Source organism: Lagopus muta, chromosome 7 (assembly GCF_023343835.1).
Source record: "Lagopus muta isolate bLagMut1 chromosome 7, bLagMut1 primary, whole genome shotgun sequence".
NCBI classification, from domain to species: Eukaryota; Metazoa; Chordata; class Aves; order Galliformes; family Phasianidae; genus Lagopus; species Lagopus muta.
The window spans coordinates 21294976-21321252 of NC_064439.1; the positions used below are offsets into that span (position 1 = coordinate 21294976).

Here is a 26277-nt window from a genome sequence, read left to right on the forward strand (position 1 = left end):
TAATTAATATCATTAGTAGATTTCATATATAAACATAGTTCATTTCATCATCTAAGTTGCTAATGAAAATGCTCTTAAAATGCTCTGATATAGAATAAAATCCTGTACTTCATTCACATGCTTACATAGGTCCGACATGTCCTTTAGCCTCTATGCTGACAAACCCTAAGAAAAGAGGCACCTCAGTAATGGTAGCAGTATTTAATGCAAACACTCGTTATCTTATCTGAGTCACAGAATTACATGTGAGATGTAAAACTCCTCAACTCTGATAGATTTTGTATCCAAAGGAGTTGTCTGTCACTAGTTGCGATCTGTATTCATGTAACACTCAGATGTTCTAACTAACTAGATGCTTCCATTCTGGTGTAGACAGAGGTGACCAAAAATGGGTTAATGGTAACACATTTGTTCCTCATCTTACATGTACAAGCACTGTGGATTTACTCCACAGCATATGTAGAAATCCATGGATTTATACAAAACTACCTCTGAAAGTTTTACTGTAACATGACCTACATTTCACCTTAGTCTATTTGAACATAGCAGATATATTTACTATCAATTTGTGAAGCAAGCAGAGTAGTATCGCTTTGTCTAGATCAGCATACTATAATGGTCACACAGTCTATTAAATATCTTTTACAGACTCTGCATTTAATAAATGATTTCTAATTGACTAGTTGTCAGTGGCAACATTCTAGAAAACTCAGTTACATGGGATTTTTCATTGATTTTCCCTATATTAGAAAATGAAATGTCAGATATCATTAATTGCATTTTCACAATGGGAAGCATGCTGCAAAAGTAACTGCTAAGTAAAAACACTTCCAGGCTAATGTGTGAGAGAGGTATTCTTGTTAAATGAATCCAATATATAAACATTTATTACAGTTATGTGCCTCTATGGACTAAATTGATGTGAATGTAATTATAATCTATAATATGAAGCCATTTTACACATTTCTAGGGAAAAAAAATGCTTCCAGGTGTATTCTGCACTCATTTATCATTATACGGTATCCTATCTGCACCCAGGAACATGGCAAGTGGTTAACCTATGGTTTTTGGGAGCTCTTATCTACAAAGTGCCTGAAACATTTCTGAGATCAACTTGTGCTTATTGTTAGCTGCCCATGTCTCAAAGACAGAGCTGCTAATTTATGTTATCTAACAACCAGACCCATGTTTACCCAGGTTACATGGCAGCACAAGTTAGTGTACGATCTTGAATGAAATCTATGAGACTGTGGCACACGTATCCTCTATCATTGGTGCTCTGCAGTCTGAAGCACATTTGTGCATCTTTTCAGCTTTCTGTGGTTACGTTAGTGTAGTAAGCCTTTTGAGATCACATATGCTTTCTACAGATGTATTTATATGTCTCTTCCATGTGATCACATCTGTTGTGCCAGAATTGGCCAGCAGTCTCTACAGTCGAAGATAAATGATACTGAGTCTGTATGTGAAAATTTACTGATTGCACACAGTTTACCATAGTGCAAGAAGTTCTTATGTCTTTGCAGAAAGAAAAATTCATGACCTTTCTAAAGTATGTGATGTAGCATTCAATTTTCCTGCATCTGATCGATAAGCAAGCAGGAAATTATATCTTTTGCCATGGTAGACAAGCATAATTAAGCAATAAGGCAATGGAGGTAGTTGTGATTATCTTAGGATGCACCTGGGAGCTGCCTTGTTGCTATTTTAAAGCATCTTTATACTAAGGGAACTGTATTAATTTCTGCTGAGAAAGATAAAGTTGGCAGTTTGGAATGCTCATGAACAGCAGTTTCAGTTGTGCTTCACAGAGAGTAATGTGGTGTGTTCACCCCAAACAATTAGGCTTCTCCTTCAACAGAAGCAAAGATGGAGCAGGCTGTAAACACTTAATTGACAGTTCAGAAACGGTAAAGAAAAACAAAACAATTATGCTTTGGCTGGTTGCCAGCAAGTGCAAAACTTACATTTTTACTAGTTTAGAATAAAAATGCATTGCCTCCAACACTTGACTTCCAAGGAAGGCATCACTGCATAATTAATGCTATTGCATCCATATTCTAATTTATGCATTTTAATTATACCAAAGGCCCAGTGAATAATTAATGTTAGCAAAACAATGTGTTGGAAGCATAAGCTGAAAAGTACCACTTTTTAATGGGCTTTGTAGATTTAAATAACTAATGGAAGCTATTTAACTGTTTAATTACAAGAACATTTTCAACTAATACAACCAAGTATTATCTACTATGACCTAGTACCCTCACAGGTGGAGAAGTGAATTAGCTCAGGCTACTTGCTTTTTGAAACAATCAATCTGAGTATATCACAGTACAGTAATCTACCTGAGCCATATGCATGCAGGGAAAAAAGGTTTTTGAATGTTGTGCTGTAGGAGAGACTGGCATTTGTAAGATGTAAAATCAAAATTCCTGGCACAAATTCCTCTTTGACCTCCTGTATTCAAGCTGGTCAGTGCATACGAGTTTCGTGGGGAGATTTAGAATTGAATATAAAAGGATCCAATATGGAACTCATTATCCCCAAGTTCAGCAATCGAAAATTAAGGATATAGTCCAGGTTAGTAATTTAGAGTCTTGCAGTGGTTGATAGATACAGCATTTCTGGAGAGAGTTTCATCTCATACTAAAATAGGTTTTTGAAGTAGATAGAATTAATCATTATCTGGCAGTGGCTATCATTTTTTTCTGTTTCTTATAGAGAAAGCTTAGAGTAGTGCCTTAGGAGTATGTCCTACACCTAGCTCCTAGGCAGGCTACTTCAGCTGAAGTTCCCTTCACTAGCAATGCCAGCCTCCAAGCTACCATGTGAGTAGTACATGGTAGCTGATGTACCTGATATCAACCTGATGGCACACAGATCACAGCAAAGCTGCAGGGCTCACAGCATGGATTCCTCCAAAGCTCTCATGTGCCACATGGACAGCCAACATCTCTGCTGCCTGCTCAAGTCCCAGGATGAAAACACATGATTTCATTAAGAAAGTCCTTCCCTTTCAAAAGGATCACCCACATGGCGCTGCTCTGCCCTAAATCTTTATCTCTGGTGCCTGGACTATCAGGCACACTACCAGACAGTGTGAACCAGAAGTGTCCCAGCCACGTAGTGTGTCCCAACGTGGGCCTACCTTGGGTTTGCTGCAGGCTGGATCGTGAAACCATGCACACACCAGACAGCACTGCCTGCATAGCATGGGAAGTCTAGTTGTTAAATGTACACATTTCTTACAGTGAATATAATGACAGAGCAAATGATGAATTACTGCAATCCTTGACAACATCTTGCGTACACTCAAGTAATACCAACTTGTCATTGTGAATATAAATTAATCACTTTCACCAACTTTTTCAGTAATTCTTTCCATGTCAGACAGAAGTTTGCTCTTTAAACTCTAAAGTAAAAGATTCAAGTATAATAATCATAATAATAACAATAATAACATAGTGAAGGCTGCTTCCAATTTGGAATAACAAGCCATTTTATCTAAGTGCATTATTTGTAGGTTAGTAACTAATGGCTCCAATGTTTTAAGCTTTCTTTGTGTACCAGGTATATACTGAAAGCATAGTACATGTCCTTTCAGAGCAGCTCTCTATGTCATTTGAGAGACACAGAGGGAGAAACCTCTTGTGTTTTCCCTTTTTTCAGCTGTGATTGCCTGACCCTGGCCCTATTCTTGCACTAGGGCAGTGTGAGAGGTGTGCCAGCTCACGTCAATGGTTGTGTCTGTTGGGTGACAGCTGCACTGGGCAGCGCGGTTTGTGTGGCATGATAACTCCCCTAATGTGGTTGTGGGGGAAGGGACACAGCAGCATGGTGGCACTGTTCCAGGGGAATCTCAGCTGGCCGTAGCCAGCTGCTGTCTGATTCTGCTGAATATTTGATGCAAGGTAGAAAGCAGTAGACAAAAGAAAATCTGTCTTGGTAGCAGGCTAAAACTGGCTGCTTTCTTCAGAGCAATAGCATCTGAAAGAGCAGAGATGGAGCAGGGGTGCCAACTGCAGTAGCACCCAACTCATCCTCCTGGTATTTTATGTACTTCTCACTGCTCAGCTCTTCCACCCAAAAGACAGGTTGTGACCTGAAGGTATTCCTCTGAGCCTTAATTCTCTGTATTTTGATTACTACAGTATCTAAAGGAAGTGCTAAGAGTAATTACTCAAGTAATATAACTATTTAATTAAATACAACTTGAGAAAAAAAGCTTTTTAGTGTGTACTTTGATACTAAGGTGGAGCCCAGTGAGCTAGCAGTTCCAGTTTCTGGTGTTTTTAGCATAGATGACAAAGACAGTGTGAGCTCATGATCTGTGTCTCCCTTTGCTTCTGTCTTTCAGGACTATGCTGAGAAGGAGAAAGCTGCAGCCAAGGCTCTGGAGGATGTGAAGGCTAACTTCTACTGTGAACTGTGTGACAAGCAGTACCACAAACACCAGGAATTTGACAACCACATCAATTCTTATGACCACGCTCACAAGCAGGTAAACCTGACACTTGTCTGTCTGTGTTACAGCTGCCCATCTTCTGTCTTTCCTGATTTTGGGGGATTTCTAAATTCACTCAAGTAAAGGACAAGTTAGCGTGTGATACTAACATGTTATTTTTTATCAAAATCAAATGTCAAATGTTTATCATTTTAATCTTTTCCGCAATCTATGCCTCTTTCCAAGGATCACTGTAGTTTTAGATACCTGCTCAATTCTAATATTTAAATAGATTTAAATATGAACTTATAAACTGGAAGGAGGGGGATGGGGGGATGAGGAAACATCTCCTCAAATATCTACGTTCCTCTTTTGGTTTTAGGAGGCACATGATGATGTTGTAAGGATGTAAGTAAGTATGATCCTTCAAGCTAGTTGTACTGTTTCAAGGGCAGAAAAACAGGTTGTTGTTTGTTGTTTTGTTTTGTTTTGTTTTAAGCAAATGTAGAACTGAAGTTAAAATCTGTGTCTCATGAAGTTTCTCAGGGTAGAATATGCAGATCAAAATAACTGCAACTCTTGAAAAAAAGAAATTAGATTATTGGAAAAATACAATAGATATTATTTTTCATTTTTGAACCTATTTAACCAGGTCTGTATGTGTAGGTGTGCCATACCAATGTATACATATTATCATTCCATGTTTGCTGCCTGCATCACAGTTTTCCACTAATTTTAGCAAAACACATATTCCAGTTGACACTGTGGATGAAAAATGCAATTAATTCTTGCAAGCATTCCAGAGCTCTATAAAACTCATTTGCAAAGTTCAGAAATGAACTGAACCTCTTGTGTAACTTACCATATGTTATGAAATAGCATGTGAGAAGTTAGAGGTGTAGCAGGTTTCCATAAACGCACCTTATATTACTGTTTTTCTCCTTGCTCTTACATGTGTTACGCAGTTCAAGTCGTTATGTATTTCTGCACATTGGAGTTACAAGGGCATTAATGTCTCCTGGGTGATCACACCTCTGGGTACATGGAGGTCAGGGGCTTCCTTGCAAATCTATGAAGAATTTAGAAGCTGCAGGTATTTCTTCCAGAGAATGAGAAATAATAAGTGCCGAGATCAAATAGCGCTAACGGCAGAATTCCTTGCTCTCACTATAAGCAATCTTATTGTTCTTTGTAGTATTATAGAAGATGTAAATCATTCTGGCATTTTCTGTGTATGTCTACTGCAGCAGTAAGCAAATGAACTGCCCATGCACCACGACAAACCATCCTGCTGAAACCAACTACCCCAGGTTTTGCTGTCCATAAGCCTCTTCTAGCCCATCACTCTCAAACAACAGATAGATTCACTTAACGTATTTATTTATTAAACCCAAAACAATTCCTTACATCACAACTCGTTAATTAATCTGTAAAAAATGGTTCTAATAACACAAAACATTTCCATATCCTAAGCATGTGACTCTAATCCATATAAATCCCCATTTGCTGCACAAATAATTTTTCACCTTTCAGCCAATTTTCTACTTGTCAGAGATGCATCTGAATTCAAACAAATCAATCCTTGCCCCCCTCCCTCTTCTCTACACCCTCTGCAGTGAACAGCTTACACAAAATAAAACAGCCTACTTGACGTACCACGTACGTTTGGTTTGTTGCAGCAGAGGTTTTGGAATCCTGCATTATAAAACAGAATGTTTAAGCCATTAAACTTCCTTTAATTTGTAGGTAAATTCAGTGCCTTTAAACCTGCCAGACTGATGTTACTGTGAACTCAGAGTCTCATGGAAATACACAACACGTACAGAATATCAACTGTCAATACAAGCTCATCCCATCCTGCCCTCTCAGATGTAGTTCAGCAGCTCAAGCTAGCGCAGGATTAGCTAGCTATCCTCCTGATGTGACACGGTAATTCGGTCTCATCTCCCTTCTCACATCTTGACTGCTCAGCCAAGTTTTGGAACCTTGCCTCTAGGAATAACATGAATGCTACATCTCTTCAGACTTTCATTGTTAGTCACAGAAAAATCTGTACTATTCTTACTTTATCAAGATAGTTTTCTGAGATAGGTCAATTTTAGTTATCTTAACTTCAAAATGTTAGTTCTGGGAAGTGTAGAAGCCACCAGAAAACTTCCATTCTCCTTTCTGTTTCCCAGCAGAAATTCGAGGGTACCATGTGTTGTCTACATGGATATGTTCTGAGCAAAATCTTTCTTATGGAGATTAAATAAAATGAGAGACTCTTTGTAGCTCAGTAACAATATTGTATAGTCCCATTTCCCTTTGTGATTTCCCTTCTAAATGCTACTACTTAGAAATCTGTATTAAACTGGCAATGCTGCTTAGAGAAGATATAAAGACAGAAAAAAGGATATTGCACTATGAGCACTTCTCATAAGACTTTTGTTTCCCTTCCAGAAGAAACAGATTTTATTCAAAGACTTATGATTTAATCTCCAAACGTTATGGTTTTATTAAATTAATTTTGTGATTCATTTTTTAGCTATGACTGCAACCAGTTCTACAGCAGAAAATACTGAATTTTGGACCTCTCATTTAGTACAACAACTATTGCCTTCCCTGGCCTCAGAGGACTGCAAAACATTAAATCAGTTTGGCCTTGTTTGTGCAGCCAGGCTTCTGTTGGGTTATGTTATTCTTGAGCAGTACTCTCAGAGATACTTTCTTCCTCTACACACTACTTACATGCAAATGTATGCAAATATGGTGTATGTATATGCAAATATATACACACGTATACAGAAAAAATTCTGAATCAGGAGTAATTCAAGATCATCTGTGCCTCTATTTTCATTGTTTCCTAGCACTAAAATGATCCTGGAGAGGTATATCATTTAAATGTAATTTATTACTTTTGACTGAGTATTAAATAGCTCTTATTTCTTTGACTGTCTTAACAGCATTAGTCTTAGTGTTGTCAGCATCTTTCTTCTGTACTACTTATCATTTATTATCATTTATCATTACTCATAAATATTACCTATTATTGGAAAATAATTTCTCTCAGTGCAAGGCTGGATAAAGTGATCTCTGAATCTCTATGAAAGTGGAAGCCTATGCTCCCACCCAGCTTTACCTGAGCTCTCTATTGTTAAGCCCAATGCTTTTCAAAAAACGGGGCAAGAATGAGGGTGCCCTCAAGAACACCTCTCCTCACGTTACAAAACAGCCCTGTGCATGCATGTCTCACTAACCCAGCACATAAATAGCTTTCTTTCTTTGTGGGTTTCCTTTTACAAAATATATTACTTTATAAACTCCTGAGCAGCAGTCATGGGCAGTTTCACATTTGGTAAATGTGCTATGTCTTTTCATTCAAGCATCATAGCACCTGCAACAATGCTTGTTCTCACTTGCTCACGCTGTTCTCCCCAAGAGAAGTTGGCTGCATCAGAGCTGATTACCTTGGCTCTATATAAACTCCCTGAACTTAGGAAAAAACAATAGTCCTGGTGTGAATTAGCTCGAAAGTTATTGGGATGTAGATGTTCAATGTAGGCTGCTTCTTGTAAACACAATACCTATATTCAACTTTATTTTACACATTGAGCAACAAATAATAGGTAAGTGCAGATTTTTTTTGAAATACACTTGTTAAGTCACTTGCTTCTGTAAAAGAACACCAAACTTGAACAGAGATATCTATTTGGTTCATGTTATTAAGTGCAATCTTTTAGTTCCCCCAGGTCATTCATAGCATTCATTCATTCACTTAATGTCGAAGCACTGGGAGCTTTCCATTTTTGTAGAAATAATTCTCATCAGTAATCAGCAATGACTTCTGATATCAGCAAAGGAGAAAACCACATATCTGTTCTGTGTACTGCAATAAAATAATTATGATAATAATAATAGTAGAAATAAGCAGCAAAGAAAAACAAGGCTGTATTGCCATCTTGGGGTTTCTCATGACAAAACAGGTCTCTTAGTGTGTTGTCAAAGTTTAGACATACAGCTAATCACATTTGCTTGGATGAAAAAAAAATCTGCATTTTACAGTATGTGAAGTAAATGAACAGAAGTTAAAGTCTGCACTAGGTCACATGCACATGTCTTTATCTTAGTACTTAAATCCGTGCATACTGGCACTTGGATAAATTTTTTGCATGAAAGTCTGATTTAATGTGCACAGCTGTAAACACTTGCCAGTAAGCCTTTATTGTGCTTGTGGATTTAAACTCTAATTCAGACAGAGATTTAGCTACTGTTAAGCATCAAAGCTAGTAAATATGCTTACATTTTAGCTAGCCTTGCCTCTAACACCTAGAAAATGCACAGATAAGTAAACACAGAGAAGCTCCAGGAATTAGTGTAATACTGTGATTTTGTTTTCATTCATCTTTAGGGTGTTGTTTTTTCTCCCAGGATGTGTATGTTTATTGGAGGAAAATCTCACATTCTGGCTCTTGGATACAGATCTCTTATTACCCAAACAATTTTCATCTGGAGCAAAGATTGGTTTGGAAGTAGCTCAGAGTTTTCACCTTGGGATCTGGGAGCAAAGGCAAACACAGCAGCATCCATAAACCTTTTTTCAGACAAAGTACCATGTATTTAGTTGTCAGAATATACAAACGAAAAGAGAAAGATCTGCCTCAGCGTGAAAGTATATGAGAATGTGTGTATGTGTAATCTCTGCTTTTTTTCCCTTGAGATAGAGGTGGGCCAATTGTTTAAAATTGTTTCAAGGCCAGATTGTGCATCTGAAGTCTGCACTCTCCATGTTCCCCTCAGAAAATAACCTCTAAATTTACAACAACGACAACAACAAAAATCAGCTTAGATTGATGCTTGTTAAGAAATGCATGCATATTTTAAATTAAATGTTCACATTTGTCACAGCACTCTTAAGAAAGACAGAACCATATTTGCATTAAAAGTTGGCCTGGAGACAGCAAGAGAAAAAGAGATAAAAGAAACATGACGTTAGATTCATTCAGCTAGTATATAAGTAGACTTGAAATGAGAGAGAGATTTTGAATATATGGTAGTTTCTGTCTTCCTTTTCTTAGGTAACAGTAAACTGCCATGATCAAAAGGAACCATCACAAACAAGTGATTTTTGGTGTGCAATTTGGAGAGTGTAAAATTAGGCCCAGTCCTGGAAATAACAGTGAATATTCTTAGTCGTATGCCTGTAAGCAGCCTCACAAAATTAAACAAAACCGTTCAAATGCATAAAATGAAGCAAACTCAGATGTCTTATGAGAGAGGTTTTAGAGATGAAAGTTATAATTTCTTTTTTCCATCTCCAGAATATTCACCATAAGTATCTCAGATGCTTCTGAAATCAAATGCTGAAAGTATGATTCAATATGCTCAACAGTTGTTCAGATTTTCCCACACTTTATTCTCTAATTTCAGTGAAATACCAATTTATATTTAGCATTCGGCAAGTTTATTTCCAGTTAGACTATCTCCAGTCGAGGCATACTTAGAATGATCATCTGTGGATATATACACTTTGTCAGACACCTTTTTCATCACAATATTTATTTTCTCAAGAATCCTTTGCTTTTGAAGCAGAAGAATCCTAACTATCTGTTATTTTATTCATTGTTCTACTGTGCACACATTGTACATTTCTGGCATATGTCTTCTCTAGTATGAAAACCAAAGCTAAAAGGAAATAATTCATTTCTATGGTCTATTGTCCATACTATCATTTCAGTATCTTTCTGCCTTAGAGAAACACTGTTCTCTTGCTTATTCTGAAATCAGTGATTTTTGCTCTAATTCTGCTGTAGTTTCACACGTTCTTAGCTTTTCATTTTTCATTGTGTGCTCTTGTTCATTGTGTGCTCTTGTTCATCCTCCCCAAAATGACTTCACTCATCCTGTAACTTCCTGAAGAGAGAGAGATTTTGATAATTTCTTGCTGAGTAGTTCTTATTTTCTCTTTTTTCACTTTTTCCACGATTGTCTTAACATTTGCATCTCATTCTATTAGAATTTATTGTTGTGAATTAAATCCTTTTAAACTTTTCTTCTTAAATTAGTTTAGATTATGAACTGGATTATCCTATAGTTTTTACTGGATAGTTAATTATAGGACTGGTTGTGATTCCTATTATTAAGAATTCCAAACTCTTTGTTTTTTTAGACCCAATTTCTGTTGCTTTTAGAGCTTGGGCTGAAATTTTGTTTTTGGACTCTTGGCTTTACTAAATTAGAACATAAATATATATAATATTTGTAAAGTAAAGCATAGAGAAGTGCCAGGACACCAGAATCAATACTGTGTGGTTGACCTTATTTGATACTTTTATGCACTTGTTCTTTAATATAATCTTTATTCAGAGAATTGCATGTTTTCCTTAAGGAAAACTCTCTGACTCAGTGCTAAGGACGAACTCTACTGAAAGAATTCATCTATCTTGTACAAGAGACAAAGCTGTTGGCTATGAGAGAACGGATAATGTGAGATGAAAAAGTGGGTTTAGGAAGTAAGGATGGGAATAGGTGTGGTGGATGAAGATAACATAATGGCATGGAAGTATGGCTCTGGAACTGGAAGATAAAATGAAAGGTGTGTACACAAAAAAGGTGGGGAGGGGAGGAATAAGAAGAACAAAGAAGAAATAGCTGGAGAAATAATTCATCAATAAAGGGGAATAATGGGGTAAAGCACAGAAGGAGACATTCAAGGTTAGCCACTGATACTGAAGTCATTCCTCTTAAAGCAGAGGAACTGAGCAAATCAACCAGGTACAATATAAGAAAATTAGCTGTTATTTTGAAAGGTAATTCCTTTAACAAAAATACCACGGATGTTATGTTGGCACAAAATGTTACTTTATATATTGAAAAGAATACGAAAGTCTTACATGACATCAAAAATCACTGGGATCTGAAAAAATAAAATAAAATGTATAATGATGTTACTCTAATACAATTTCATCTTCTATCACTGATAGATAAAATAAGACCAAAATACTCTATTTTATTGGCCTGGATATTTCTTTCTGTTATTCAGAAACAGAGAAATGCTGCCTTTCTAAAAGCAAGTTTATATCATGTCTGTTTTGCTTCAAAGCACTTGCAATCCAGCATCTTTGAAATTCTGAAGCTGTGATGAAGTGAAACAGGCAATCAGATTGTGTCACATCGCAGAAGCTGATGTAAAGAAAGGCAGCATAAAGCAACACAGGATAACATCAGAATTTAAGCTAGGTTAATGTACAGCATAGGAGCAAAAGTAGCATGTAAAGATGTAAACCATATCCTTGCATCACTCAAGTACATTCATTTTACCTGTTTGAGGTGATCTTAAAATAAATGCCTAGTTCATCATATCATGCACTGTTTTCTTAAATATTATGTGAGGAGGCTTGAATTTTTTAGCTGTGCTGCATAGAGATGCTTCAATTGCACACTACAGAAAGTGCATATACCAGAGCAACTCCAGAACAGAAGCAGCATTATCAAATACCACTGAGCACACTTTGGCAACTGGGGGTTACTTGAGGCAACAGATTCCAAAGAAATGTCATCGGAAACTACTACAAATAACACAGAGTTGCTTTTAAATTTAATATCTAGATAAGCTAAATTGTTAAATGCTAGATGCTGTGGAATTACATTTGGTGTTCTTTAGAATGAATGCTAATTAGCATGTAAATTAGCAATTTAACCCTCTTTAAATTGGAAAAGAACCCATGGGACACTTAATTTCATAGTTGTTAATGATGGTCCAATGACTGTAAGATATTTCTTAAGTATTTCATTATATCAGGAATTACAGAAGTTTATTATCAGATTTTGGCATTTAAAACACAGCAATAACCAGAATGCTGGGTAGAGAATGTTAGGTGTCCTTTCCATTCCTCTCAGAGGGTACACTTTTTAATTGCTCAAGTTTTATAACTAGTTCTTCGGGCAGGAGGAATGGTTGATGCAGTATAACCAAAGGTTTATTGACATAAACAAGGCATCTGAAGGATAAGATTTATTAGGGGAAAAAAAAAAAAAAGACCCCACACAAATAGTCACAACCATTTTGGGGCAATCATATTTTCAACATTTTGAGGTTGGACTTGAAGGTCCTGAGGGTCCTTTCCAACCTGAGCAATTCTTTGAATGACAATTTGCTGTTAATGATTAAGCAAGTCTGGACACAGATTCACAGAATATCTCCTGTGCCAGCTTCAAAAGGCTGAGGAACAGTTGGTAATGTTGTTTGTATGCCATATACTTTGCAACTAGTGTCATTTAAGGGCAGGCTCTGGAAGTTGCTTTTAGGTGATAGAAATAAAGAACTACAAGACACTATGATTGTATTTGATTGTTCTCTATGCACAAATACTTAGATTCATATTTGTGGAGTGACTTGTAGAATAACATAGTATTTAACAAGATTAAGGAACCTGTGCAGGTTACAGAAAATCTTCACAAACCCTGGGCTAATTTTCTGCCACAGTCAGACTTTTGGGAACATTAGGCAATTAAATAGTCCTACCATCAGATATCTGCAGCAAAATTATGCTGTTATTATCTTCTGTATAACTTTTAAACAATGCTCTCTTATCCACATCTTTCTGGAAAAAGAATGTTTCTTCTAATCCTACTGGTGTCCACAAAGGTATATGCAGCCCTATGAACATCTGTTTAGAATCTGTATCTATTATAGTTCTGTTCGTTTTTGACCATCTGTATCTTCCATGCAGTAATTAATGTGCAAGAATTTAGCTGCATAATTGATTCCCATGGAGCATTAAAGTCACACTAATCAACAATGTTTGCGTTTGAGGAAATGTACCATGTACCTCATACGTCTTTAAGAGGCATTTATAACAAAAACAAATATTTAAAAGTAAACCAGAAATATTTCTGTGCATCACCAAGATACCAATAAAGATGGTGGGATTAGTAATTTATTACCTTTTCTTAGTTAACAGCATTAATTAACATCTTTTAATGTGTCTCCAAGGAAAATATAGAGGAAGTAACCCAGACTAATTATCATTTCACTGCTTTAGCAATTCCATAATAATTAGGCTCCACCAGGAGCCATTAAAAAGATGAGGGTACTTTAAACATCTTCTCAGATTAAATTGCAGGAGAATATCTAGAGAAATACAGATTATATTCATGTGAATATCAAATAAATATATTATCACAGGTGATGTGACCACAAAAAAGAAGTGAATGTTTCCTTAATACAAAGTTAACTACTAAACAGTCTTGCCATCAGAAAACACTATTTTTAAGGCAGAATATTTTGGGGGGAATGTGAGATATCCAGAAATTTTTTTTCTTTTTTGAAAAATTTTTCTTTTTATATCATCAGCCTTCAAACAGGTTGAAATCATTCAGGAAGACTGAAATACACTGTTTAAACAGTGCAACTTTCAAAATATTTTAAAATACTAATTTTAACATATTATATTTACTATTCCTGAGTTAAAATCAACATGATGAAAGGTGTAACTTTAAAACTGTGTGTTTCATTTAGATGAATTGACATCATGCCTCTTGAACATATTCTAAACTCTCATTTTTTGGTAAGTTTTCATAAATTTACTTCTCCCAGTAAGACAAAATGATAAAATTTCCTGCAAAGGAGAAATTCTGTTTCCTTAAACAAATGTGTAAATATGAAGGAATTGACATAAGCCCCTTGTAGGAGTCATTCTATGCGTATGTTTTCTCTTCTTGGCTTTTGTTCCTTCAAAATAAAAACTTCTCAATACTGATGTATACTGAAAACAAAAGTGCAAGAAGTGCAATATTCCATTGTTCTGTATTTACACTTCTCCTTTAGGATCTGTGAAATTCAGCGAGGTAATTAATCATATGCAGAAGTGATATAACTTTCTGCATTTACTGCAAGTCTGGCTTGGCTCTTCAGACTTAGATAACAGCCTGACTATGTGCAGGAACAAGTCACAATTAGCAGACTAATTACTGAGTAAAGAAATACGTTTAAGGGTAAAAGAAAACAATTTATTAAATCACAGTTATCAATATTTTTCTCTGAAAATTTGCCTAAAAGGTACGCTGTATTTTTTTGCCTTTTTCAAGGAACTCAGTATATTCGGACTACTCTCATCTTGTTCTTTCTTTCAAGGAAAAATCCAGTCTTCCAATGCCTTTCATATCATTTGAGCCCATGCTACAGCAGGCATTCCATTCATTCATACTTCAGGTTGCCCAGCGAGGTTGTGGGTGACCCCTCCCTGGAAGCATTCAAGGCCAGGCTGGATGGGGCTTTGAGCAACCTGGTCCAGTGGGAGGTGTCCCTGCCTGTAGCAAGGGGTTGAACTAGATAATCTTAGAGGTCCCTTCCAACCCAAACCATTCTGATTCTGTATGACTTTCAATAGCCCTGGTCAGATTTTAATTTTCTTCCCATTTTGGAATTTAGCACAGCATAACATCCCTATGCTTGGTTAAAGCAGGAAATGAAGACTCTGGCTTATGATTTGAAAACAATCATAAATTGAACCAGTGTGCATGCAAAATATAGGCCAATAAATCTAAGCTTGGAGCACACAAGAAGTATGCAATAATTACTAAAGTGATTTTTCTGTTATTTCTAGGAAATGAAAATCATTTTTTTTTATATAATTCCTTATTTATTTGCAGAGTTCATCAAGCTGAACAAGGTCTTTTTAAAATTAAACCACTAATACCTGGAAAAACAATAAAATCTTTTTCAAAAACTAAAATGAAATATGATCCAGGTGCCCTACTTCTTGTCTGCATTTGAGTCACTTAGGACAAGGAATATACAGTTCCTATCATTGTGTTTTCTCTGAGATGGTGCATATTTAAAGAGAATTGTTGTTCTATTTGAGTACATAAACTTACAACCATACTTTTATAAAAGAAATAACTCAAATTCAGGGCTGTAGCAGAGTGCTAGAATAAGAAGCAATGATGTAAATAAAAGATCAACTTCAAATTTTACAGCAATAAAACTTTGCTGAGAGCAAATAATAAAATAAAGCTTGCTCAAAACATTGTTTATGTCAAGTGGCAGACAGAGAATTTGAGAAGAGGCAAAATGTAAGTTAGAAGCCGTGAGTGATAATTCAGCTTTATAATATTTAAAAGTTTCCATGTTTACATGAAAAAGTAAGTGTTCATTTACAGAATTATTTGAGTGAATACAATGAGACATAGTCTAGAGCACAGGTAAGAGGGAAAAAGGAGACATTAAATGTTGCCTTCCATTACCTCCAAAATATGCAAGGTGATCCCTTCCACTCATTTTCAAGGGATCGTTTTCTAAAGGAGTATTAAATTAACATTACATGATGGAATCAAAACGTAAGTACGTCAAGTTGCAGCTCAGTGACCTGTCACACACCAGTGAGCTGAGACACATACTTGACTGTGTGCATGCTTTCATCTCCCTGTCTTAGTGCAAGCCCCAGGCACTGCAGGTTGCAATAGCAATTTGTTCAAGGAGACCAAATACAAATAACAGATTTCAAATAAATAATATTTTAAGTAAGTGGCAATAAAAAGTACACTAGATAGACCAATATATCTTTTCCTTTACGAAATGAAAAATTAGGGCATCATTTACTCTGCAGTTTTGGTCATCTTTCTCCTAGACCCACTCACTTTGCTTAGGCTTTTGTGGTTTCAGTGGGAAATGCTGATGAACTGGGAAGTGAGATGGATAGGTCATGCAGAGGGAAGAAAGAACACTAAAATTAATGGACACAACACAATAATTATGTGAGACAGAATTGGAAAAGAAATAACAGAATAATATATGATAAAAATATCCATCTTTAAATCGGTAAATTTCATAATTTACAGAGATGTGTTCTCAGAAGATTGTCTCAGATAATCAAAGGCTAAACCAGGCTGTGGCAGGAGTGAATTAACCTTGAAAACAAATGGGACATCTGTTTATCTCCTCCTCTAAATAAACTGAAGACCGGAACATAAAGTGCTACTCCAGTCCCATGCATGAGGAAATTAAAATTAACAGATTATCCTTTTAAATTTGTTGCCTCTGTGGGCCTCCCTTCTGTCATGGATAGCACAAAAATGCTTTAAATTGTGTCTGGATTCATCCACATTACGAAGCTCTACAGAGTAGATCTTTTACATACACATTATTAGTTATCATGATGATCAGCACATGGTATATAGGAAAAATTGACTGGATTGTATTTAGTAACATAAACTTGTTTAAGTAAGAGTTTGATGATGGTGAAAAGGATGACCAAGTAGGTTGGAAGGAGGAATTAAAATGGAAAGATGTGTGAGAGACTTAGGAAATTTTAAAGAGCATTTGGCAGATGGTTTAAGAAACAAAATCCCACAACTGAAAAAAGACCAAATAGGTTATAAACAGCTAATCTTGTTCAGAAGGGAAGTCAATTCTCTGTGGCTTAAATTTATAATAAAGGAGAGAAAGGAAAAATGGATAGTAAAGATCATAAATCAGGAGTGAAGAAATTGGAAAAAAGTGATAGAGGAAGTAAAAAGAGCAAAAGGAAAATTTGTAGTCATCAGAGGTGAGGGCAAGAAGGTTTCTGAAAGCATATTGAAGACATAAAGAATCTTCTGATCCAAAAAGAAATGAGTTACTTGTCAGCGGTGATGTAAAAAAGACTATTTAATGCAGTTTTCTGTTCTATACTTGGGGCAAAGCCAGATGATTTAGTCACATTTATGATGTTTATGATGATTGCGAAGTACCACTCTAGCAGCAACTAGGAAGAATATTAAATAGCATAATTTAAACCTAAATATTTTGATACCAGCAGATTCAGGTAACCTACATTTAATGTTAGGAAAGACATGGCCATAAACTCTTGTTCATTAATGTTGATTCTTAATAAGTCTCAGAGCAGCGGAGGAAGTTACATCAAGCTAGAAATCATGTTACTATTTAAAGGGAACAAACAGGAAAATCTGTCATACTGACAGTAGTGCCAGGAAAAATGCTGGCATGACTGACACAGCACTTCATAAAGTATTAAAGAATGATTATATAATTAATTTCATTTAATTTGTTTTATGTAAAATAGATTTTGTCACTTTTTCTATTAAAAAGTAGGAAATAAGGATGTCCTCACTCTTGTGTTATTGAAAAGTTTCAGTCTGACTAAAGTTTCAGATGACTATAAAACTCATTTGCTGTCTTTTTTATTGACAAATATTACACATAGATGTCATTTATTAAACCTTCTTTTCTCTGATCAGTCATTTTGTTATAGTATTCCAGCCAGGTTTCTGGTTACTTTAACTCTCCCTACTCCAGAAGAGACCTGTCTTCCTTGAGTAAGCAGAAGATAAAGAATGTTTTGCATTCGATTTAACAAGTAAAACAACCTAAAAGGTTTTTTAAGGATAGCTATTACTTCCTATTAGAAAAAGCAATATTCTACTTCCTGGAAACATTTGATGATGCTTCTGCTTATATCTAGTTTTAATATCCTTCATGCATATAGGATTTTTCACTTTTTGCCCCGTCCAAATAAATGTTCATCTGAAGTGCAGTGAAAGGCACCTATCATAAACACTACATTTATCTCAAGTACATATTAAAGTGACTCCTTTTGGTGATGGGTTTGTTCTCTAGCACAGCAGTCCAGAGCCGCTCTTCAGTGGCCTGCTGATTCATCTTTCCTTAAGGTAAACTATGGGCACAGTTTTGTAATGGATTGCTTTCATGCTTTATTACAGTACCCTCATCACTATCACAGTTCCTAAGAATCAACAGATGACAAAGGTAAATCAAATTTAGGTTTAATTTAGATACCATCTTTCCTCTTCTTCAATGGGCTTTAACAAGTGACGTGTGCTAATTAAATGTACATTTGTGGGTGCTGACTTGGCCTCTTCTTTATTCTTCACATAAATTACTCCATCTCTTTTTGCCTTCATTTCTTTATTTGGAAAATATTATCATGGTAAAAGCATGTGTTTCATAAGATAACTGAGATTTTTGTGACTCTGAAATTCTGATGACCACACTGAAGGAATTTTGAGGCCATTCATTTGAACTGCCTTTTGAATTCTTGAATATCTGAAACTCAGATGTAGGTGATTTTGTATTTCACTGTCATAATTAGAAAAAAGAAAAACGAGGCAGGCTTCAAAAAAGATGTGGAGAAGGCTAAAGCATTTTTAAAGTAAGCTTACAAGTACTGAATGTTTTGATAGGAGAAAGTCTTACATGGCATCTGTAATACTAGGTTTGGTTTTTTGGTTGTTGTTTTGGGGGTTTTTGTTTGTTTTTTCTCTTTGAGCTGCTTATGTGAGAAAGAAAAAGAAATGAAATATATATAAACTATTGTTTTTCTGTAGCTAAGAATCAGCACCAGAGACACAGATGAGGCAGGCTGTGCATGAACATGCAGTGAAGAAACAGGCCTGTAGCAAGATTCTTTGAAACATGTTACTTTTAGTAGGTAAATTACTCTGTGTTCCAAAATGGTACTGAATGTATCTAATCAAATCATGCAGTATCCAGCCAGCTTGCTGGAGCATATGACAACAAATTCATTGGAAATGATATAAATGTGGGTGGTCAAGAAGAGCATATGCTGAACCCACAAATAGCTCAGGCCTTCAAATGAGTGCTGCCACAAAGTGCCTGTTCTGTCCTCTCCCACGTGGAAATGGCCGCCTGAAATCCATCTGTTTTAACTGTACTTAGTAATTTCTCACGTGCCATACAAATGTACTCTGAATTACATTAGTTCAAACTCATAATCTGGGCAGTGGGTGAAATCAGTATAATTGGCAAGAATATTTGCAGATATGGCTGAACAGTAAGAAGCTCCCAACCAAAACAAAACAAAAAAAAAAAAAGCAAACCAGATAAGCAGTAGACATTTTGCTTTCTGGCACCAAGACACATTGCAAAATATCAGATCTTTCTATAAGGATTTAGGGACAGATTCTATGGAGAAATGTAAAAATAAGTCATCCAAATACCTATCTATAATTTCTCCTTTTAATTGGATCTACGATCAAAAACTTACTCATTGATGGTTGGATTCTGTAGGGCATGTCTAGGGATTGACATTTTTTCCCCTGTACTACCATTTAATTCCCCAAACCAACAATTTTCCCATTCACTCCTGCTAAAAATATTGAACCTGTTAAGACTGGCTATAATAAAATATACTCAAAAAAATGGTCATTATCACACACTTCAAAGTGATCTGTAAATAATTATGTATAAAATGTATGATACTTTGTCAGGCAATTTTTGAGTTTCATATCTCAATGTAAATTCTTGTAACAGCCTTTCACATTTATTTTTAGGAGTTTACCATAGTAAAGCAAACTCCTTCACTGCTGTTTTTTCTCTTTCACTTGGAGACTAATACTGTAAGCATCAGCCGTGAACTCTTATCATTCTCCTGCTATGGTTTGCAATGTAAATTCAATTTACAAATAATGTACTTGGTTCCAGTGTTAGGGTTACAGGCAAGACAATAATTACTGAAAATCATACTCCATCCTGTTTCTCATTTGAGCCTTCTATGGTGAATTTGATTAGAACTCAAGGTGCTTTTCAACAAAGACAAGCCAATCATGCACTCAAACACATATGTTAATTTATGGACTTAAGATTCAGAAAATGCTATTTGCGTGTGGCAGGAAACATGCACCTGATGCTGACTGAAGTAAGCAGAAGGGCATACTACCTTTTGTCTGGGAGACCAGTGCTTTATAGTAAAGAATATTTTGTGGGATGCATCTAGTGTGAATGAAAAAAAAACAACTGAATATAAGTCATGTTACTCATACTGACCTGACATTTTCTGATTTAATGAGTGAAATTTTAACAAATTTTTTCCAAAGTTGCCTTCTATTTAAATCAAAGTAGTTACACCATTGTGAAGAAGAATACATTTTTCTAAATGTACTTGCAGCAACACCTATTTCCTCCTGTAGAGCTGAAGTAGAGGCACTCTGAGAATTCCACATAGATCTCTGTAAGAAGTTGAACATGACCTGCAGCAGAATTCTGAAAAGGTGATGTTCTCTCCCCCAGTGTGTTCCCTGTGGTCCTCAAATTGTGAGAAAGTGCATGAGAAAAATGATAAAAAGGGTTCTTGCAGCCAAAGACCTCCATAAGAAAGAGGTCTGAAAAATCTGGCAAGGAAATGGTTAAGAAATCAGGAATGACAGAACAGTGCACATCTTTATGCTTCTGAATGTATTTGTGCTCTTTAATGACCGCGCTTTCTTCCATTTTTTTTCTGTGTATCCCCTACCAAATGAATGTCTTTGAAGTGCAGAATATAAAATCCTTATCTTATCAATAGTTTATATTAAGGTACCAACTGTCTTTCTTGACTTTGTTTTATATATGCCAAAAGTAGATTAATAAAGCGTAGTCTTTTAGTGAACTTGTAGACATGAATACTATCTGTAGCAATGACAGTGTATCAACAGCACAGTCTTCATCTGTCTATCAAAAGCTGTTTGTCTGAGATAGTCACCATTAATGCCATCTGCATCCATTGAAAACAAGAAGTTACTTTTACACCTCACTTTATCCCACTTTTTTAGACAGCTGCTTTAAGATGAGGTGATTACGTCCCTAAAAGAGCTTATTTTTCTTCAGTAGCTGTTAGAAGAACTGAGAAACAGCCACAGGCATCCAAATTTGATCGGATGAATGGCAATCCATAAAAATTCTCCCTTTCACATGAAGAAAAAACAATCAGAATCATAACTCTGGAAAGCAAATAAACTCACTACCACAATTGCAGACAGTGATAAGTATGCTACAGGTGTACTGGCCATAATGAAGTAACAATAAATAAATAAATAAATAAATAAATAAATAGGTAAATTAAGAATTTGCAGAAATTGCTGAAGTGTGGGTAGAGTATTTGGTTAGTAATGTATCCTGCAAAAATAGGTAGTGAAGATGGAACTCCATTGACTAATTTGAATCTGCTGATTTGAGTCATGCAGGAGTTTAGGAGGAAAAAACATATTCAGCAATTTTTGAGTGGGACTTAGATAGATGAGCCAACGTGACTCAGACCCAATTATATAATCAAGTCACAATCAAGAGAATATTACTTTGTGTTCTTTTAATATTCCATGTGGATTTTTACCAAAAACAAAAGAAAGAAAGAAAAAAAAAAAAAAAACAGAAAAAAATGGGTTACTTCTAGATATAGCAGTGTCCATGTGCACATTTACATGAAAAACAGAAAGAATAGAATGAGTCTATTTAGAAAGAATGAGTCTAAAAATGAAATATGATTCCATGGCAATGAAATTTGTAACAGGTGAAGGACAGAACACATCGTTGCAATTAAATAAATCATATTTTACCACGTGCCTGTATTTGGATGCCCAGTTAAGCACCCTATTACATGCAAAATGCAATTACCGTGTAAAGCTCTGTTAATTTTCAGGCACACCTGCTGAGCTCAGGGGTTGTCATTCAGGAACCAGCTCAGTTGCATGCTTTTGTTCACCACCTGTGAAAGATATTTGTGCGTCTGAAAGGAGGGTGGCACAGGTTATTAGAGAGGAAAACAGTGGCTTTTGCAGGTTCAGTAGGCAATCCCATTGTCTGTCCAACATAATGACAAATTTCATTACAGTTCCTAACTGGATCTCTGGCAGTGAAGCTTCTTTGTTCTGATGAGGGCATGTGGAGAGAGAGACCTTTCCCTGCTCAGACTGCAGATGCTTTTGATTTCTTGGATTTCATCTCCAACTGATGAGTTCTTGGCTATGCTTACCTACATTTTTTTGTATTCTTTTCTCTTCTTCCTTGACACATGCTATATGCCATTAGAGAGCAAAAAATACCGCTAGGACTTCTATTCTTAGTGTTGGTCCATTTGCTTTGTTGATTATCATTCTAACTGTCAAAGAAGTGAAACGCATTGCTTTGCAATACCCATGCTCCACAGTACTAGCTTTCACATTGTTGTTTCCTTGACAGGTAGTAACTGTTTCTATTTTTCCTCATGAATGCTTTATGTGTGATACAGAACAGTTCATGGTGACAGCTAAAACGCAGCAAGCAGCACTATCAGACATTTCTTAAATGTATTTCTTTGCCCTTTCTTCACATGAAGGATGCTAATAAGGGCTCAAGGCTCCCTGTATTGGTTGTTTTTATTTATTTATTTATTTTCACAGAGGTTTGAGCCATTACTCCTTAAATATCTTAATACTCACATAGATATGAAAGGTGATAGAAAGTGTGGATACCTACTGGAAAGATTCTCTGATTTATTTTACACCTTTGGCTTTAATACGTTACTAAAACCAGATTTCTTCTTTGGACCAAAACTAACATTGTTTCACATTTTGATCTACTTTACTGTAAATTGGAGGCAATGCACTTGAAGGAACTGAATGCTGTGTGACTGGCAAGGCAAGCAGCAAATGGACAGGGAAAGGAAAAAGATGTAAGTGGTGGAGCAATCATTTCCCTCCAAGGCCCATTGATCCAGTCTATCCAGATCCCCCTGTGGGGCCTTGCTAACCTCAGGGGTTCACATCTCTGTCCTCGTCGTCCTTTAGGGTTCTAGTTAGAAGGTGTGGCTGAATGCACAACAGCTCACTTCTGACATTTAAACCTCCCTTCCCTGAGCACCACATCACAGGAGGTCATGAGTGGAGCAAGGAATTTCAGCTGTGGAGCTCTGAAACATGAACCTTAACAGAAATTGCAGGTTCCAGGGTAATAAGATTGTGTACTGCTGACTGAGTGCTGGAGGGCACAGTGAACTCAAAGCACCGCTTTTTTGAAGAGGATATTTCTGACTCTTTCTGTTTCGTGTCTTCTTTACTTTGTCTCACTCTATCACACCAGAAAACCATGTAATAAAGAAATATAGGCAAATCGTCTTTCTTTCTCAATAGGAATTACGTGATTTATAGATGTAGGAGATGATTAAAAAAAATTCTGAATATAACCATAAAAGTTTCCTGATGAAATCTTTCAGGCAGTAGTTCTCTCCTTTGAGTAACAAATATCTTTAAAAGTTACAAAACCAACACAGAGACACACACATTTATATGTGCGCAAGTATAGAGATCTATACAATCCATTATAGTCAAAAGCTTACCTTTATTCCAGTACATGGATTAAATTACACTGATTGGATTTGACTGGAAAATTCTAACTGAATTAAATGAAGGCTGGTTTTATGTATGTATTTGCACACAACAGAAGACGTGTGCATGCATAAGACAAATGTATTTCAGTATTAAAATCTGTATCAACAAAGTCTTCGGTTATACAGTGTTGTAAATGAACTGAGTAGTGATGGCCCAATGATATAATTTTGTTAAGCCAGAATTATATTTTCAGTCTCTTTTTAGGATTATAACATTTTAAGTATATTCTTATTGCCCATTTGTATACTAACTTCACCAAAAGCAAATTCAGTAAGAGGTAATGTTTACATATTTAATCCCTTTTCTTTTTGCTCTTTTCAAACAGAGATTGAAAGATTTAAAACAAAGGGAATTTGCTCGAAATGTGGCTTCAAAGTCATGGAAAGATGAAAAGAAACAGGAAAAAGCACTCAAGCGGCTCCACCAGCTTGCAGAGCTACGGAAACAGTCAGAATGGCAAGTATTTAAAATTTATACTACATTTTTATACCCTCTTTCCTCAATCCCAGAAGAAATCTTCAAATTTTTACTCCTCTACTCTCTACTGGACAGACATTGCATTTATTGTAACCTGTTTTCAGCTGTCCCCAATTCCTAATGTTCCTTTTCCACAAACCATAAAATTGAAAGTCCCTGAATTAATTACTTGCAATTTGAAGGCCTGTGTTTTACCCTCCTGTAACCAGTTATCTAATCTCTTGTGAACTGAGTGGTTTGAAGATGATTTTATATCACCATTTTATTTTATTAAAACTGACCTGAGTAGATAAGTATTACTGTCTTATCATTTTATAGTAAGTTAACATGAGAGGAAAAACACTTGTTAGCAAATGCATGTCTGGTCTGTGAATCATTTTCATTACTTTCAGTATATTGAGATTACTATCACCATTTTTTTTCTGTAGACTAATGGAAGTATCATTATACAAATGAAAAACAAGTAATTAACTTACTTAATTAACCCAGTAGTGTTAGTTCTATTGATGAATACCACGATACAGTATGAAGTTTACACTAATAAAGCTTCACTTTGAGAAATCTCCCTTGTTTAATGACACTGAATGCTTCAGTAGAATAGATTTCTACCAGACCAATTACTTATGTTAATCTATGACCATAATGGGTTAAGTAGATAATTAAACTAGCGTCCTTTTAAATTCATATCAAGCTTACAGTACCTTAGAAATAATAAAATTTGGTGTTTATGATACACTCATTTTGGCCAATGTAATTGCTTTTGAAATTTCAGCTGAAATATAACAGTTTATTGCTAATGTATCACTTTTATGGTTACAACTCCATTTTCATACAAATCTACGTAAAGAAAAGTAACGGCCTGAGGGAAGATGCCTTTATGTCTGTGTATCTGAAGATGTAGTTTCAGATAGACTGATAAGGTCAACAGTAATAGCAAGGTCTAAATGAGGCAGGAAAGGAACTGAGTCTGCTTATAGAAAGAACTAGGAGTCTAAAATCGATCACAAAGAGCAGGGAAGGACAGTGTTTGCTCTTCTTATTGGTAATGACAGATGGGTGGCAGACAGCTGGGATGTGATCTTGGCTGACAGGTCACACACCTGGCTGCTCAGGCAAGACAGAAGTCAGCCTTCCCAAGAAGTCTGCACATGCAAACAGCTGTTATTGCCCCCAAGTAACGTGTCTCACATTCCAACAGAGTCCCTTGCAACATGCTAATAAAAACTGACAATAAAATTACTGTTAATCTGGTGCACAGGAAATTTGAAAAAATAGGCTTACTTTGCTATTCCAAGGGGACATTGCAAAGGCTCTCTTCATTCACTTTGTATAAGACAGAATTTCTTCTTGATCTACAAATAGAGATGGATTTGTATTCCCCGATGCTAAATTTGTGACAAATGCAAATTTATTATCAGAAGCGCGTGTATAATCTCATATTCTGAGGTGAACCTACCCAGGGAGTCTTTATTGCTCCCGCTGCTGGAGATCAATGCTTTTTTACAGCATGTCTAAAACGTGCCAGACTATTTATAACTTCTATGCAGATCTGGAAGTTGCAATTTACTTGCATCTGATTAAAATATTTTCTATTCTTAATCAAATTGTTTACTGATGCGGGTTCCTTTTTTTTTTTTTAATGAAAGTGAATTGTGGTATGGCTTTGATAGCAAATGTAGATAATGTAACCAATGAAATGCATGTTTAAATATTAATTAGAATAACATTCATGTGGTGGCTACATACATCCCTAATGGAAAAAAAAACAGAACAGTAGTTACTCCAATAACTCCATTCAGCTAGTCTTCTATTAAAAGCAATCAACAATTGCTTTTTTAACCACGTTTTTCACGTTTTCTTAGAATAGGCTGATTTATTTTCTATTAAAGTACAGAAAAGTAAACCACGGACTTAACATTTGAGGTTTTGGAGAAGAAGGAAAATTAATTGAAAGACAGTATGGAAGGAGAAAATATGACAAAGTCAAATGATAGTGATAATGAGAGTGCTGAATTTGCCGTTAATGTTAATTGAACCCCACCTTTTGACTTTTTCCCCACCAATGTTTGGAGATAGTCTGAGCATTACTATTTCCTTGAATATTTCACAAAATCATCTATTGTGAAATAGATGATTATTTCTGTTAAAGAGTGATTCTGCAGGTGCAGAATATGAGTGGAAGTGCCTGTAAGTAACCCTTTTTCTTACCAGACAGGTAT

The 26277-nt window shown here is 35.8% G+C and overlaps 1 protein-coding gene and 1 long non-coding RNA gene across 4 annotated transcripts in view; one reads left to right on the forward strand and one right to left on the reverse strand.

Annotated features, from left to right (window-relative positions):
• The window catches only part of ZNF804B (zinc finger protein 804B), a 213856-nt gene that overhangs the window by 179939 nt on the left and 7640 nt on the right, over positions 1 to 26277 (forward strand). For both annotated transcript variants that reach the window (XM_048950852.1, XM_048950853.1), the window contains exons 2-3: positions 4358 to 4501; positions 23907 to 24037. In XM_048950852.1, the coding sequence (XP_048806809.1) occupies positions 4358 to 4501; positions 23907 to 24037 (275 nt within the window). The remainder of the gene's footprint in view (positions 1 to 4357; positions 4502 to 23906; positions 24038 to 26277) is intronic.
• The window catches only part of LOC125695854 (uncharacterized), a 310620-nt gene that overhangs the window by 27203 nt on the left and 257140 nt on the right, over positions 1 to 26277 (reverse strand). The window lies entirely within an intron of this gene.